A 17,819-nucleotide genomic window follows, 5' to 3' on the forward strand; every position below is an offset into this window, starting at 1 on the left:
ACAAGATGCTATTCTTGTAATTTTCAGTCTCTAGGGAGGCATAATCACTCACAGTAGTCTTTTTTTTATATATAAATACACTGGCTCCTGTGAATACTATACTGAAACAACAGGTTACATTCTGCCCTAAAACAACTGATTCTATAAGTTCTTAATTTTAGAAAATCATCAATAGCTGAAATCTTCTGGCTATTTAAGATTTTCTAAAATTATGAACTTCTCTAGAACATCAATAATGTTTCCAGATTTAAATTTCGTGGATTCAGAATGGGCATCAACCAGCAACGTTGATGACAAGTAGATAAAGTGATGTAAAGAATATTCCTGTGAACACAATAGAGTTGAGGCTGAGGCTCACATACAAAAATATACAACTAGAGCAAAAGATTCTTTAATAGTTATTGATAACTAAAGGAACAGGCAGGGACTTTCTGCTGCCAGAAGGTAAGTTCAGCACAAATATTTACACATTTTAAAGTCTGCTTTGAAAAGAGTTAGTGACCAAGTAAATGCACAGGGGATCAACTACATATTCCTGTTGACCTATTTTACTAGACTCTGAATTATTCTAGTCATTCAAAATCTATGTAAAGGGAAAAAAACAGCATAGAAGATTTAAAACATAGTTTTCCCTTTTTTCTCTGCTTCTCTTGTGGTACTTCTTTTAATCTATACCAACAGACAAGGTAGCAGTGCTACAAAAACACAGCATAGATAGATTCTTGAATTTCACTTCATTTATATTAGTCTATCGAATCACAAGATGGTTGAGGCCAGAAGGCACTTCTGGATGTGCCTGGAGGTTATTCAATCAAACCCCTTCACTCCCTCAATTCAACAAGTGTCATTTGCTCACATATATATATATATATATATATATATGACTAAAGCTTCATTACTGCTAGCCTCAGAGAACTGACTTTCTGAACTCAGAATCTACCAAACTTCAGGCAAAGAACAACTGCAAGCCATGCAGAAATATAAAGCAGAACCACCTTGCAGACCCCACTGATTTTCACATAGTTGTTACAAGAACACACAAAATAGCTCTGATGAGTTCTTCACCAACAGCCAAATATCATTGGATAAATCCATGAGGACAAAAACTCATCACAGCTACTAAATTCACATACATAACTAAGCCACTTTCATTCATTAGGCACAATGACAAAACTATGACTTCATCTTCAAAAAACAGCAGATAATACACTTGCTTTTAAGAAAGTCATTTAAACACATACCTTTCCTATCTTTCATAAGCACCTATACCTGTATTTTAAGAAACTTAACGAACAGCATTCATCTTTGAAGCAGACCAACATGAACCGCTGTATTAATTTATTAAGCATCAGACTCAAATTCTCTATCCATTCATCTATTCTCGTATAAGTTTCTAAACTGCTCTACTCTTTACATAGCAAAGTGGAAAACTATAAGAATAGGATTCACCTTCCTGATTTGAAGACCTAAATTTAATAGTCTGCACCGCTGCACTCACCAGAGATACACCTGATGGAGTCAGAATGACCCTCCTGCAGATGCCCAGGTAATGGTTGGTAAATCACTTTATGGAGTGACTAGATTCCCTCCAGCTACTCAAAAGCTTTGCTGGCTACTGTACTGAATTACATTTAAATTTATGTGCAAATTGAATAGACTGCAAAGCACCTGTCATACGAGGATGCTGAGAGCTGAACTGCTTAACCTTGAGAGGAAAAGGTTTGTGGGGATGTTATCAGTGCGCAGATAGATAGGGCTTCAGGAGGTCTCAATTCAAATCCCTCCTGCTCAGAGCAGGGTCAGCTGTGAGACCAAACAGGTTAAACAGGACTACATCAGCACAGTCTTGTAAACCTCAAAGGATACAGAGTGCACTCTGCCTCTACAGGAAGACAGTGACACTTCTTGACTGTCACTATAGGGGAAAGTCTTTCCTTTACACCTGGTACAAACATCTTCTTTCAGCTTATGCCCAGTGTTTCTCACTCAGGTACAGACAGGCCTTCCCTCAGCCTCCCCTCACAGGACAAGTGCTCCAGCCCTTGACCAGCATGGGGATGAACTTGGCCAACTCACTGATATGTCCCATACTGGAGATGGGGCAGAACTCAACACAGTTTCAGATGTGGCCCAAGGACTGCTAAGCAGGGATTCACTTCCCATGACTTCAGCTGCCAAATTAAAGCCATTACATTTTCTCCTAAGAGCTGCTACCAGACAAAGTGATAGACATTTTAGGCACTGCAGACTACAGCGAATTCAAAATAAAACACAGAAACAAATTCCCGATTTGCAGCATGAAGTTTTTTTCTCAAGTATTTTTTAAGTAAGCCATTTTACAAATAGGAAAAATACAGTTCATAGAGCACAGAACTGGATAATACAAAATTCTCCTCCACACATGCAATACTGTCAGGAATACAGAGTTGTATTCATGACCCAGATTGTCAAAAGTTCTGATAAAAGGAAACAAGTGTTTTCCTTAAGTGTGTATTTCATTCTCTCTACTTTGACATTCAGTTTCCTTTTTTGTAGCATACGTTGTTCCATTCTTACTAGCAAAGCAGACAAGATTAAAGAGGAATATCAGAAGAGTTTATTTAAAAATGCTTCTGGAAAAGGACATCACACAAATATACCAACAGCACCTCTGTGGCATTAGATTTTAGAAAAGTAATTTCTTCAGCAGAACAAAAGAACACTTCCAATACATGCTTTAGCTTCAAAAATCCAGGAGGTGTCCCTAAAGCTATCTCTTCGCTAACAAAGAAAGAAGTAATATCAGAAACATGTCATCAAAACCGTACTAAAACCATCTATACAGATAAGCCCAATTCCTCTAACACAGCACCACAGAATCACAGAACCCCGGATTGGAAGGGATCTCAAGGATCACAAATCTCCAAGCCCCCTGCCACATGCAGGGCCACCAACCTCCCCATACCAGACCAGGCTGCCCAGAGCCCCATCCAGTCTGGCCTTGAACACCTCCAGGGTCAGGGCACCCACAACCCCGCTGGGCAGCCTGTTCCAGCACCTCACCACTCTCTCTGTAAAGAATTCCCCCTGACACCCAACCTAAATCTTCCCTCCCTCAACTTCAAACCATTTCCCCTCGTCCTGCAGTTATCAACCCTTTCAAAGAGTTGATTCCCCTCCTGTTTGTAGGCTCCCTTTAGGTACTGAAATGCTGCAGTGAGGTCACCCTGCAGCCTTCTTTTCTCCAGGCTGAACAAGCCCAGCTCTCTCAGCCTGTCCTCATAGAGCAGGTGCTCCCTGATCATCTTCGTGGCTCTCCTCTGGACCCTCTGTCCCTCCTCTGGACAGCTCCCTGTCTTTCTTGTACTGGAGGCTCCATAACTGGACGCATACTCCAGATGGGGCCTTAGCAGAGTAGAAGGGGACGATCACCTCCCTGTCCCTGCTGGCCACCCCTCTTCTGGCACCCTCAAAATGCAGATAAAATGGAAGATATGAACTGCACACCATCTCAACCTTCTGCTTCTCAACAACAGTTCCATGAAGCATATTCTCCAATATCAACCAGAAGACGTCAACAAACATACAATAACTATTAAAACATGTACACCCCAAGTAGCTAGCAAGCACAATCAGCATACAGTAATTCCTGAAGTTGCATTTAGCATACAAGTCTGTTTTTTTCACATTATCATCCTTCTGCTTTAACAGATTTGAATTTTCAAATTTAAGAAATCGTTTCTTCTGGAAAAGCCAGGAGAGTTAAATAAAATGAAGTGCTCCTTCTAGAACTCACACTTTACTGGAATTCTTTGGCAGAAATAAATTCCTGTAAGAGCAGGAACAGTTCAGAAATTCTTCCAAACAGAAGATAGAGAAGAATAAGATTTATGAAGATCTTCTGGAATGAACTGAGGCAAAATACCGCATAAAACAGCACTTGCGAAAACCCAAGGGAACCCTCATATTGTTTCACAAAGAAAGATATCTTCCACATTCAAAATAATAATTCATGAATTTTTAGAGCTATCAAATCTACATGCCCTTGCTTAGGGGTTTAAAAAACACCAGGTTGGATGTGGCTCTGGCAGCCTGATCTGGTGGTTGGTGATTCTGCACATAGAAGGGGGTTGAAACCAGATGATCATTGCGGTCTTTTTCAACCCAGGCCATTCTGTGATCCTATGATTCTCTTCCCCAGTTGTCACTGTGTGTGCTTGTGCAGTTTCATAGTCCCAGTGTTTAAATGACCTAAGCCTTTCAGAACTTCACAACTCGAAATCCCATACTCACATGGCAACATTTCAGGAACAAGAATGAGGATTAGAAGCATTCTTACATAGTAAAAGCTTAACCCAAACTAAATTACCTGTACAATAAGATGAAAACTCTTAACCTCAATTGGCTGAACTTTCAACCTTTATTATCATAAATGCTAACAGATGGAACTACTCACTGTTTTGAGCAGAAAGTATTTCTAAATTTCCCTCACTGTTATACAACTGAAGTATCATGGGGTGTATGCTAGAAATTAAAAAAACAATAACAAATAAATTCTAGGTTAAAGTCAAAGTATCCTCCAACAAAATAAAACAACCACCAATACATCTGATCACTTCTAAAAGCAAACTCCTGCAAAAGAAGCTCCACCAGGAAAAATCTCACTTAAATAGAAAAAACATTGTTCCAGATCAACCATGTGAAGAAACCCAACAAATTCTGCTCTTATCTGCAACAAGGTAAATAAAGGCAATTTTTTCCCCTCATGGGGAATTCAAAAGATTTACTTTTCTAATTAGAAAGCAAAAGCAATGCCTTCAGATTTTAAGCCTGGCTGTACCTAAACATTTAAGGCAGGATTTATTTCACCTAATGTTAGCTTCCTGCCAAGTGGGTACGTACAGCCAAACTAGTTTCCTAAGCTCCCATTATAGCCAGTAGAAATCTAATCAATATAGTTTATGGTGCAATTTATCCAATTCAATACAGAACCTACTTTAGCATCAGATGAATCTTGCACTGCACTCCAATGCCCACATCAACTGGCTGTGCACTGTCTATAGGAGACTAGTTTAAATGCAGCATCCCCCTGGATTTAAGCAAATGTGAACTCTAAATATGATGTTAGACAAGTTTTTCTAAGCAAAGGTACATAAGCACATACAATTGGTGTGAAAAACACAAGCAAGTCAGCCCCTCCTTGTAACACTGCATATGTAATCCTTTATTCCTGTATTTCCATTTCCTTCACTGTAAAATCAAGTATATAAGGTTACATCTAGGTCACTGCATCTCTGTGCAGTATTTATAAAAGTCAGAGGGCAGTAAAAGAAATGCTGGTCTAGAAGATCCCTGTGGGACCTGAAGTCCTCTTCTCTGCTATTGCAAGTACAGTGCCTGAAAAAGTTTCAAAACCAGACTCTGGCCTACAACCAGTTAGAATTTCTGGCATCAACTGTAAGGAGTGAAAGCGCCCTTTTACTTGTCCACTACAAAGAAAACCAGAGCTCTTAGAGAAGGAAAAGACCTCCTGAAATGCTACAAAGTTCTGTCGTGTTAATTATTCCCCAAGACATATTTCAGTTTCTTGCATGCAATCAGTTTAATGTAACATAGTAGATATCTTCTGTTCAGTACATTTGATGTACAGGGTTACAAAGTTTTAATTCTCTTCAAAGTAATATTAATTTTTAATACAACAAAGGTAGAAGATGAGATCTTTCGCAAATTTGGGCTGTCCTGATAATGAAACTTACTTACAGGTGGGCAACAAAGCAAGCTCATTTAAATGCACACATCTAATCACACTTTCTGAACAACAGCCCAAAGCTTCAGCAGTAGGCTAAAGGGAAAACCAAGAAAACTAGAACTAATCTAATAAATACTAAAAAGAAAAAAAAATAACTGAAATCTTAAACTTTTGGGCCATTAATTTTGCTTACATAACTACATGGATCTTGTCAGTTACCCTCGTTTACTTTTATTTCCTCAGTAGCTCTTCCTATTCTGTTTTTGTACCTACATGATAGTATTTCATTTCCACGAAAATGTAAATAGACTACAGGGCAGAGACTGTGCCTGCATGGTCTGATGCTGCAGGAACAGTAACAAAATGAAATAAATTAATCATTAATGGAAGTACTTCTGAGCACTAAGAAGTAAATTCAGATATAAGTGCATTTAACAATTAAACAGAAGTACAGGCTCTACAGCACAGTTAAGGTGACCGTGACCTCTATATTCTATCATCCCATCTCTTATTTTCCCCTTTTTTTCCAAATTCCTAGCTGTTCTCATCTCCCTAGTTGTTCCCATCTCATCACTAAGGCTGAAAACCCTATTGCTGAGAGAATAAAACAAAACACCGCTCTTGCAGAGGCTGCAGGAAGAACATTCTGGTCTAAGGCACAGCAATTATTTCTCCACTCTCTCTCTTCTGAAAATGATTTATCAACTAATTAAGATGTGGATGTATTTCAAGAAGATAACAGTCCTTAAAATAATCACATGCTCCGAAATATCTCTAGAGTTCACGTGCCAGAGAGAAGAGGTATGACATCTTGAATACATGTCCTGTACACATAGATTTAAGAATTCCTACATATGCTTAGTTATCTACTTAAAGGTGCAATAGTTGAAGTAAAATTAAAAATCAAATTTTCACAAGTATAATCAGTACCACTACAGAAATAGGTGGGACTCTAATCTCCTGCAGGGCCAAACGAAAAATGAGGGCAGGTTCAGAAGGAAGGGTTATTTAAGCTAAGAAATTATCAAATCAAATTTTTCAGCCACACTGCTTGTGGCACAGAAAAGGAAGGGCATAATGATGATTTCCACATGGATTTAGTCTACCCGCACTGCTCCTGATTTTATAGTTCATCTAAAAGCAACTCAACAGTTTACAAATGTTAATTTGATTTTTCCTCTTAGATTACATCTACAAATACACATACAGGTACTTGCTTTCCAAGTACATCAAGCATCTGTCAGTAAAAACTGATACAGCTTCACCAAAATCAGTTATGTTTAGATACTTATAACTATGACAAGTTTAGTTAATAGTCTGATGGAATAATTACCTTTTTTCGGTTAATGGATTCTTTCTATGTAAAGAACAGACAGAAGTGCAAAGTTCTCAAGCCTCAACATACAAATTTAAAGTCCTTATATCTTAAACATAACTAGGAATTGAAGTGATTTGATTTTCAAAATCATTTGTTACTTTAATGTGCTTGATAGAAATTGTGGAACCTGGCTCTTCTAGACATGCTATCTTTATTCATAATATTGAGTGCACCCTCAGCAAGTTTGCTGATGACACCAAGCTGATAGAACAAAAAGAAGGGATGCCATCCAGAGGGACCTGGAAAAGGCTGAAAAATAGGCACATAAGCACCTAATGAGGTTCAATAGGGCCAGGTGCACGGTGCTGTATCTGGGCAATCCCAGATGTGTGCAGACTTGGAGAAGAACTCATTCAGACAAGTCCTGTGGAGAAGGACTCAGGGATGCTGGTGGACAAAAATCTGGACATGAGCCAGCAGTGTATCTCTGCAGCCTGGAAGGCCAACTACCCTGGGCCAAAAGAGGGATGGCTGGCAGGGAGGGAACTTTCCCCTCTACTCTGCCCTCTTGAGGCCACTTCTGGAGTACAGCATCGAGGCCTAGGACCTCCAGCACAAGGATGTGGAGCTGCTGGACATGTCCAGAAGAGGCCTACAAAGTTGCTCACCGGGCTGGAGCGCCTTGCTACAAAGAAAAGCTGACGGAGCTGGGCTTGTTTAGCTGGGAGAATGCTCCAGTGAGACCTCGCTGAAGCCCTCTGGTACTTGAGGGGAGCTTATAAGCAGGAAGGAGACACATTTTTTGCTCGGTCTGATAGTGAAGGCTATAAACTAGAAGAAGGGAGAGCTATGTTTTTGCTCAGAGGGTGGCATCCCTGGATGTATTCAAAGCCAGGCTGGATGAGGCCCTGGGCAGTCTGAGCTGGTGGGTGACAACTCCGCTCACAGCACAGAGGTTGGAACCAGATTATCTTTAAGATTCCCTTTCAACCCAAGCCAATCTAAGATGACCTTTATATAGTTTTATTGAGCACATTCAGCTATAAAAAAAGATACGGAGGACAAATTTACAGTACAATAAATTCTCATGAAATAAAAATGTATGCATCATACAGAAATGTATATAATGTAAAATAAATGCATCAATAACTTATTTCAAGTAATGCCTGTTTTTACAGTGAAGAATATAGGATAACACAAAGTATGAAAGTATGAAATCAGTAGTGCAGTAGGAAGAAAATCTTTGTTCCCAAGCTCAGCCTTGAAAGATAAAATAGATACCTTTTCATGTTTCTTCATGAAGTTGGTCTTCTTAATTTTCCCATGATGCTGTAAAACAATGGACAAGAGCAAATACGATAAGCAAATTATTTTCTGCTCTTCTTACTGCAGTGACAAAATTAAATGAATCAGAAAGAATCATGCACCATGTCTGGCAGTATGCTAGTACAGTTCTTCCTTTTATTACGCCTCCAGTCTATGCGTCTCTGATGCTGCTAAGTAATTCTTCTTATCAGAACTCCTAAAATCACACTTAGCTCTTGCCACATTGTGTCCCAAGTGGTATCCGTTTCTGTGTGAGTACAACAAGACATCAACCTCAGACCTGATTTTCAGTTAGTTTTTTGTATTGTTTAAATTGAAACAATTAACAATTCATATAGATCTTCTTTTTTAAATTAAAGAATATTTTAAAAGCAACTTATTTTTCATTTAATCTTCACAAAGCATTTGAACTTCCACGTAATTAACAGCATCACTGCTCATTATTACTTCACTGTTCTATCAAACTTTTAATAAACAGATCACAACTGTATGTAGCCTAGCACATCTACTAGTAGAGCAGATTAGCACCCCAATGCCCACGCTTTTGTTTGCATCCCTTTTGCTTTCTGGCAGTCATTAGTTAACTACTCAAAAAAATAGTTTTCTGTGCTCTACTTGCAATCTCATTACAGCCCCATCAAAACCATGTTCTGTTTTCACTGTCAGTATGACTCAAGGACACACAGCTTGAAGGCACACCCAAAAAGTGTTACTGGGCTTTGAGATGCACCTGTTTCTGAATTTTGCCCCAGCACCTTATGAATTGCTAATTGCTATCTGATGATACTTGCAGTAAGAACAGTAGCCTCTGTTTCACCCAATTCTTGGGGAAAATATTTAATATCACTGACTGAAATGCCTACACTGTTTGTGCTTCAAAAACCTTAGAAGTTCACATTGCATTTACTGTGGGAAAGTTCAGTATGGTTCATATGCAAGAGTGGAAATCAACTTCAGAAATGATAAAAAAAAGAGATCGGAAAAAATTAAATTGAGAAGGTTGTTCAGTGAACACAAGCAAGAAAGATGTCACACATTAGCTAACATGCCTTACTTGACTCGATTCCTGTAGGCTTTCTTGTTTGAGTTCCAGGACTAATATAGAAAAATCTGGCCAACAACATTTGTTTAGAAAATAAAGCATTTACTATGAAACTGCTTGGTCAAGCAAAATAACGAAAGAGATAAAGATAATCCGTCAGTCAGTGCTTACTACAAGCACACCTACACCCTTATAAAGGACTAGACAGAAAGGTGAAAAGTCTTCAGTACCAGAAACATGAAACTCATTTTAACTATTAATATAACAGTATATCATTCACTAGGAACTGCAGCAAACTCCAAAACGTGTGTTCACAATTCTCATTTGAGAAGAAAAGCATATTCTTAAAGACTTCTCCTCATGTTCTTACTTTTTTTTCTCCAGTTGCTCACCCTTACCTGCCATGAATACCACATATTCATGAACACATGCACATGTTGATAAATATCTCACACACACAAAGAAAATTCAACTGTCAAAAAGTTTTAAACCAGGACAATCATTACTGCTGAAAATTGGATTCCTGCATAAGAAAAAAAACAAAACCCTTTACCTTAAGAAAGAATCTTTTATCTGTCCTAACAGGATTGTAGGAGGCAAGATAAGCAGCAATTAGAAGAAATTTGGAGTAGTAAGGAAGTTCCACATGTGTGTGCGCAGAAAGTCCTGTAAAAGAAACAATTGAGAGCAGATTTCAGTGACGTATAAACCTCCACAGACTTCAAATTACAGTGGTTTGTATTCTCCTGTTTCAATATTGTAGTCTACATGATTTCCTTCTCTGCAGCTGTACTCCTGTAAGCAAAGTATGGCTTCTTCTGACAAAGCTGTTACCATGGATATAAAGTCAGGGAAGGGCAAGGAATGCTGTCGTGAAGCTACACAAAATACACATCCTGAACTCTTTACAGACTTTTCTGAGAAGCAGTATTTAAAAGTCAGCAATTCGAAAACCACTGAAGAGTGATCTCCTTAAAAATAATTCAAGGATACTTTCCGTCAAGGACCCCGTTCCAGCAAACAGAAGAAATGAACAGACATTCCAGACTCTGGAGGACACAGCTCAGCATGGAACTGAGCTGCCATGCCACCAGAACTGGTGCTGCATCTCTGAGCAACAGTTCAGCATCTCACCGTTTTTAGCTACTCTTCTATTTTCTATAAAAAGGAAAATGTTATCGAGACTTCAAACTTAATACATTTGACCTAGTGTGCTACATAATATACTTCATTTATGTAAGAGTCTTATGTACTACAAGCACAAGTAGTACGGTCTACTGAGTTATTTTTCTTCCTTCTCTTGAATGCACTTTATAATTGTTGTTTCTTGCTCTTTAAAGCACTACTACCTTTATGACTTAACTCAGAAACATCAGCAAACAAAGATGAAGCAATTAAAAATGTTTAAAGGCTGAGAATCAGAGCTCAGAGTGGGATGAGAAGCACCCTAGATAACAGCTAGTAATTTCTTTTCAGGTAGTCAGCAGAAAATCACAGCAATTTAGCTTTAATTTACAAATGAGAATGTTCTCTACTGCATACTCATTACATGGAACAACAACAACAAAATCAATCACATACAGAGAGTTCAGTTTAATAAAGCAGTGTCTGTTTCTACAACTGATATGCTAGTGTTGCATCATGCACTACTTCCTAATTACAACCACAGTAAAATTTAATATTTTTAAGCATTTTATATTATTAAATTACATTAAGCTGTTGGTAAACAGCATTTGATGGCCATAGGACACCCATTTTGCTTAGGAATGTGGTAAACCAGTACAATGCACCAGGTATAATACTGACATCACTCCACAGATGATTCTGCACTTGGCATGCATAGGTTTACAGTTAGGAGAGGTGAGCCATTTCCTCATGCATTGTTAGATGGAGAAATACTGATGTAATGAAATTTGCTTATACCCCAAATAGCACCATAGGAAAAATTACTCCAAGGATATATGAAAGGGGAAAAAATAGTAAGAGTCCTTTGTAGAAAGTCTTTTCAAAGAAAACATAACTTCCCTGAACTGTAACTGAACATTAAATATCCTCGTCCACATTAATTCCAGTCACACTTTGACAGGTAAGACTGATCAATCAGAAGAGAAAATGTTTTACATTACAAGCTTCTGCACAATTACTGTATTTGGCACCTTTAATCTGCTCAGGTTCTTCTTCTTCACACTGTAATCGCTCCCACTGTGAGCTGAAAGACAGAAAATGCAACAGAAATTAATATTTGTTACTCCCATGTAAAATCCTCTTTTAGGGGGGAAAAAAAAAAACAACATACACCAAGTAAGTAATTTAATTACATGACTCTAGCTAGGCCAGAGTAGAAGAATAATTATAAATATCAAGTCTTAATATCTTGAATATAGGTTTCAATAATAATACAGACAATAATAATAATAATGAACATAATTTTACATTAAGGTGTAAAAGTAAAATTGAGTACAAGCTGATTATAAAATATTTGTTCTTTTCCATTCAATTACTACAGCATATTAAGTCTGAAAACAAAGCAAAATTTAATGAAGAACTGCTAGCTTTGATTTTTTATTATTCTTGTTTTGCTTAACTGTGTTTATCCTAACAAGAACAACACTATAATTACTTCACACTGGAGTTTTGAAGTCTGTGTGAAAAGAAGTTGATACTATTCTTCTCTGAAAAGCTTTGTAAAATCAAAAAGAACATTTTGACAGTGAAAAGTAATGTCTGCAAGTAGGTGTTTTACTTAATAGTGAAATCCTCACCTTAAAGCTTCCCCTAAGGCACAATATTATTACCACATCATTATTTCAGACTATCACTTAGTATACTACAAACAATAACATTTTATTCAAGTACCAAAGTACCACTGCATTTTTAAAGATCCTCATGATCCTTCCCTCAGCTGAAATCCTGTCTAATTTATTATCACATATTAGGTTTATCAGCCATGAGCAATTAAAACTTACAAAAATAGCTTAATGAGCACTGATGTCACACTCAAATCATAATGAACATTCAACCAAATTATTAACCCAATACTTCATACACTGTCTACCTCAAAGGTAGAAAAAAGTTTCATTTTCATCTTGGTTCAGGCAGCACAACAGCATATAACAAAATTCCACTGCTGTAACTTAAAATTAGAAGAAAACTCAGGAGTAATTACAGTTCTATGGCCAGAAAAATTAATATGGTTATTTTTATTCCTCAAGTGCTTACAGTTATGCAGAAGTAAATCCTAGAACTATTATGCAAAAAGCTGGAATTTATAATAAAAAATGGCAAAATTCAAATTTATAATAAAATAAAAAAGTAAAGAGGGAAAAAAAAGTTATTTGGGAACCATTAATAACCTACTTTACATCATCATGTTAGATTACACACTAATTAGGAAGGACCATTAGAGAATACAAAAAGTTAAGATTGTGAGTGGACTGTAACAAAGACCAATACTGAGTATGAATACACATTTGAGGCAAACAAAGTAATTTATGACTCGCTGTACAGCTAAGTCTAGCTCATACAGAGGGAAACCTCTGTTTCAAGGAAAGATCACTTTTCCAAGCCATTTAGCCAAGACTTCTACTGCTCACCCGAGTTCTGCTACCAGAATACTCTATGGCCTCAGTGACATTCATTGAAGAAGAAATCATTATGTATCAGTACAAAGAAATCAAGCACTAACTATTTATCCCTACTTACAAGGGTGTAATATCAGAATCACAAATCAGAAGGATAGAGAAGACATTAAGCCTGAGCCAATAGCTATCATTAAAAAATGAGCATCAGGGTCCTTTTTCCAGCAGCCTCAAGTCAAATAAACAAAGAATCTCAAACTATACCAACCTAAGTTCAGTGCATGAGCAGTACAGCAAATTTTAACATTGTCAAAAACAATCTTATATAAGGAATGTTTTGCCCTTGGATAAAAAAAAAAAAAAAAAGGGTCAGAAAGCACAGCAAATATACATAAATCTAACGAGTAAACAAAGCTGAAGGACACTGATGTTCAAAACCTGCAGCAGTAACTGTGTCTGTATGTGATGGATTCCCACGCTTGACAGTTCCACTTGTGGCAACGCTGATCTGCACGACCACCACAGAAATTCAAACTACAATCTGTTTCTGCTAGTTCACTCACTACATGCTACTTAGCACTTACTACTTCATATGCTACACGTATCAATTTATTTAGAAGATCTCTCCTAAGGTATCTTATTTTTAACATTACATGTCAAGAAAGAAATGCAGGTTAAAAAGTAAAGATTCTATCTAGCAAAAAAGAAACACTGCTGATGAGAGTTAATTGAGACAAAGAAAATATTTACGAAGAAAGCTTATTAAATACAAAACCAGAAAAAGAAACCACAGAAGGTTACCTGGATACTTCCCGGAGGTAAACTGTCTGCATTGCCTTCTTCAAATGAGGTTCAATATTTTTCCAGAGTTTACGAGTGTCGCGTTCTTTTGCTGCACCAAGCCAAAATAAACTACGTTAGATTTTTACCTCGTGGAACACAAACCATATCTACAGCATCTGAACATCACAGGCAGAACACAATCATAGAATCACTCAGCTCAGAAAAGACCTTAAAGACAACTGAGTCCAACCACAAACTAACCATACTACCCTAGCAACCCTCTGCTAAATCATGTCCCTGAGCACCACATCCAATGGTTTTTAAACACATCCAGGGATGGTGACTCAGCCACCTCTCTGAGGAGCCTATTCCAGTGCTTAACAACCCTTTCTGTGAAGTGTTTCCTGACATCCAACCTAAACTTACCCTGGCGCAGCTTAAGGCCATTTCCCTCATCCAGTCACCAGTAAGAAGACACCATCCCTGCTCTCGCTGTAAGCACCTTTAAGATACTGAAAGAGAGCAGTAAGGTCTCCCCTCAGCCTCCTTTTCCCCAGACTGAACAGCCCCAGTTCCTTCAGTCTCTCGTCGTAGGGCACATTCTCCAAGCCCTTCACAAGCCTTGCTGCTCTTCTTTGGACCTGCTCCAGCACTTCACTGTCCTTTCTGCACTGAGGTGCCCAACTGAACACAGTACTCAAGGTGAGGCCTCATCAGTGCTGAGTACAGGGGTAGGATCAGTCTAACATTCTGACTCTAAATGCTGCCTTACAGTCATCATTTGCATACTACAATGCAAGGCTGTTTCTCTGTGGTTATTCTGATGAACTCTGGGACAGTTTGACAGAACCTCTGCTTTTATCTTCTTCAGAGTTTTGATAGAGAAATGACTTTTGTCACTGCTTTGTAGAAGTACTGCTGCTTGAGAGAGGAGAAAGTTGTACAGGGGAGTAGCCAGTTTTCAAAGGATTTCCCTCTCATTTTCTCAAAACATCACTATCAGAAACTTTAATCTGCATCTATTGCAAATGTTACCTACTGGGTGCAACTGGCCTAAGTGATACTGCTGTGACCAGAAAAATTAACAAAGTGAGGATCAAGAAAGTCAACAGGAAGACATACACACTCTCCTATATGCACTCAAATCAAGGACAGAAGCTTACCTTCTTTTCTGACCACTGGTTCGCAGTATTTAGAAAAATTGAGTGCTGCCTACAGAAAGTAAAAAGTACAACACATTAAGAAGGTACCATACATTTGATCTACCTACAGAGTAGAGAACATCGCATAATTCATTGGTTTTATAATCAAAAACAATTCTTTCAGTCAATAATTACGCTGTTTTATTCCCAAATGTTCTACTGTGAAGTGTCACAACATTTTTGCAGATTAAATATAAACTGAAATAATCAGCTTGGTTGGCAGCAAAATCTGTTTTCTGTATTCAAAGGCTGTAAACTTTAATTTTTTTAAAACAACTAAACACTATAAATAGAATTTTTAAAAAAATATTAAACTTCCACTTCAAAAATGAGTAATGGAAGTAAACTATAGTGTAGATGTAGTTCAGTATGTTCAGAAGTAAGCAACGTGTACTTAAAACAGACAAGCAGAAATTATCTATGAAAACTGTCCTAACAGAATGTGGGACTTTTCACAAGGATCTTATCTCAATCTTTTCTTAAATGGTCAAATAAACAGCACACAGAATATAAACTACCATCTTCACAACTCACTCTCCTCTTGTCCTACTGAATCTTTCTAAATCTCTCTGCTAATATACAGAACTCAAGGCAGTATCTTCAACACATGAGTTTAATATAATTCCAGAATATGTTCCTAATAATCATGCATAATAACACATGTATTTCCAGGTTATGCTAGGCACTATGAAGTGGTTCATAAGATACTGAAAATCACAGAATCACTAAAGTTGAAAAAGACCTCCAAGATCATGTAGTCCAACCGCCTACCAACCACCAATGTTTCTGCATTTAATGTACCACATCTAAATGATTCTTGAACATCTCCAGGGACAGAAGACTCAAACAGCTCCCTGGGCAGCCTGTTCAGTGCTTCACCACTCTTTCTGAGAAGTCTTCGTTAATATCCAGCCTGAACCTCCTCTGGTGCAACTTGAGGACATTCCTCCTACTCCTATTCCTTTTTATGCAGAAGAAGAGGCCAACCCCACCTCACCACCACCTCTGTTCAGACAGGTGTAGAGAGCCATAAGGTCTCTGAAGCCTGCATTTCTCCAGACTAAACAATCCCACATCCCTCAGCTGCTTCTTGTAAGACTTGTGCTCCAGACCCATCAACAGTTTCACTGTCCTTTTCTAGACACGCTCCCAGACCTTCATGTCTTCCTTGTATGAGGGACTCAAAACTGAACACAGCACTTGAGGCATGGCCTCACCAGAGCCCAGTAGAGGGATGGCAGCCAGCCTTCCCAGTTTTGTCATTCACCTGCTAACTTGCTGAGGGTAAACTCTGCTCCATAGTTCAGATCATTAATCACAGAATCATAGAATCACAAAGTTGGAAAGGACCTAGAAGACCACCTAGGCCAACCATCATGAAGACGTTAAACAAGGGTGGACCCTGAGAGGTCTCCAGCTAGACTTTGCACCGTTTATTACCCGCGAGTGCGCTCAGCCACTCTGTCAGTTTTTGATCCACCTCAATCTCTGCTCATCCAGCCCTTATATTGACACTTGTCTATGAGGACACAATGGGGGACAGCTCCAAAGGCCTCACTGATGTGCACGAAGACAACATGCACTGCTCTCCCTACACCCATCAAGGCTGGTTGTTCCATCACAGCAGCTTATCAGGTTGCTCAGGCACGTCCTCCCCTTGGTAAATCCATGCTATTGCAAAAAACTTCCTGCGCCGCCCGGGAATCGAACCCGGGTCGCAAGAATGGGAATCTTGCATGATACCACTACACCAGCGGCGCTGCTGCTGGCCCTGCCAGAACTATGCCTGATGGAGAGACAATCTCATCTAAACAGAAAGCTTCTAAACGTAACACACAAGTTCAGTTGAAACTTAGACATATTTTCCTGTTGGAAACACAAGTGGAACATTCTGATCTCCTCACTAGCAAAATCTGTTCATTGTTTGTAACCACTGACCACAACACGCTTTTGAAATTTCAATGGGTTCTCTCTACAAGAAAAATTTCCTTGTATACAGTAACTATATTTACTACATAACAACTGTTATAAACAATAACAACTCAGCTAAACATTGGCATTGCTTTTCAGCTTTACGTATGTAAAGGTCACCATCAACCACATGTATTTTTTTTTTTTTTTTTAAGTTTATTTTTACTGTTTGCTATTACATTCCCTAATTTATACCTGGTTAGAACTCCTTTTACCAAATTCCTTCAACATATTTCCACTTTCTCATATGTTATTACATTACAAGAACTTTTAAATTACCTATTTTTAATTCCAACAGAAGGACAATGAAAATATCTGTCAATTTTAACTCCTCTAGACCTTTGATTCAAATTAATATGCTATGTTTATGTAACACTGCAGAGCTCTAGCTTGCTGTTGCTACTTAACAGCTTAGGTACTTTAAAATCCTCCGTAGGAAGCAAATCAATGGGAAATTTTACACTACTGAAAAATACAAGAAGTTGTTTCAAATTTTAATTTAAATTTCCCATACTGATGAAGTATTAACAACTTTGGGTAACAAGTTACACTTAATAAACATAGGAAACCATAGAACTTGCAGCCAGACATGCAATGGTTATCTAAGATCATTCACTTGAAGTTTTCTTTCATGCACTGAAAGTAAATGCCTCGTTTAGTACTGAATATTCTGAATTGTTCAGGAAACAAATACAACAGAATCTATTAAGGACAACAGAAGTCCAGAATAGCAGTGTGCAAAGTTCAAATCCACATTACTACATACAAAAAGAATCTGAAGAGTAAGGACTCTTGAAAGAGTAAAATCATAACCACTACTAAAAAAACCACTGTTATACCTAAGTCTGTAACAGACTTCTTCAGGAACTGC

At 38.1% G+C, this 17,819-nt stretch overlaps 1 protein-coding gene and 1 non-coding gene across 4 annotated transcripts in view; both read right to left on the minus strand.

The window, feature by feature from the left end:
* The window catches only part of ORC5 (origin recognition complex subunit 5), a 68,906-nt gene that overhangs the window by 38,068 nt on the left and 13,019 nt on the right, over positions 1-17,819 (minus strand). For all 3 annotated transcript variants that reach the window (XM_042816145.1, XM_042816147.1, XM_042816146.1), the window contains 5 exons: positions 14,939-14,987; positions 13,794-13,884; positions 11,571-11,623; positions 9,968-10,080; positions 8,328-8,375 (listed from right to left, as the gene is read on the minus strand). In XM_042816145.1, coding sequence (XP_042672079.1) covers positions 8,328-8,375; positions 9,968-10,080; positions 11,571-11,623; positions 13,794-13,884; positions 14,939-14,987 — 354 coding nt within the window. The remainder of the gene's footprint in view (positions 1-8,327; positions 8,376-9,967; positions 10,081-11,570; positions 11,624-13,793; positions 13,885-14,938; positions 14,988-17,819) is intronic.
* TRNAG-CCC lies at positions 16,667-16,737 on the minus strand. The gene has a single exon. It is a non-coding gene; the product is annotated as a tRNA-Gly (tRNA).

Source organism: Centrocercus urophasianus, unplaced genomic scaffold, assembly GCF_019232065.1.
Source record: "Centrocercus urophasianus isolate 14NV4802_14NV808 unplaced genomic scaffold, USGS_Curo_1.0 seq_15, whole genome shotgun sequence".
NCBI lineage: Eukaryota > Metazoa > Chordata > Aves > Galliformes > Phasianidae > Centrocercus > Centrocercus urophasianus.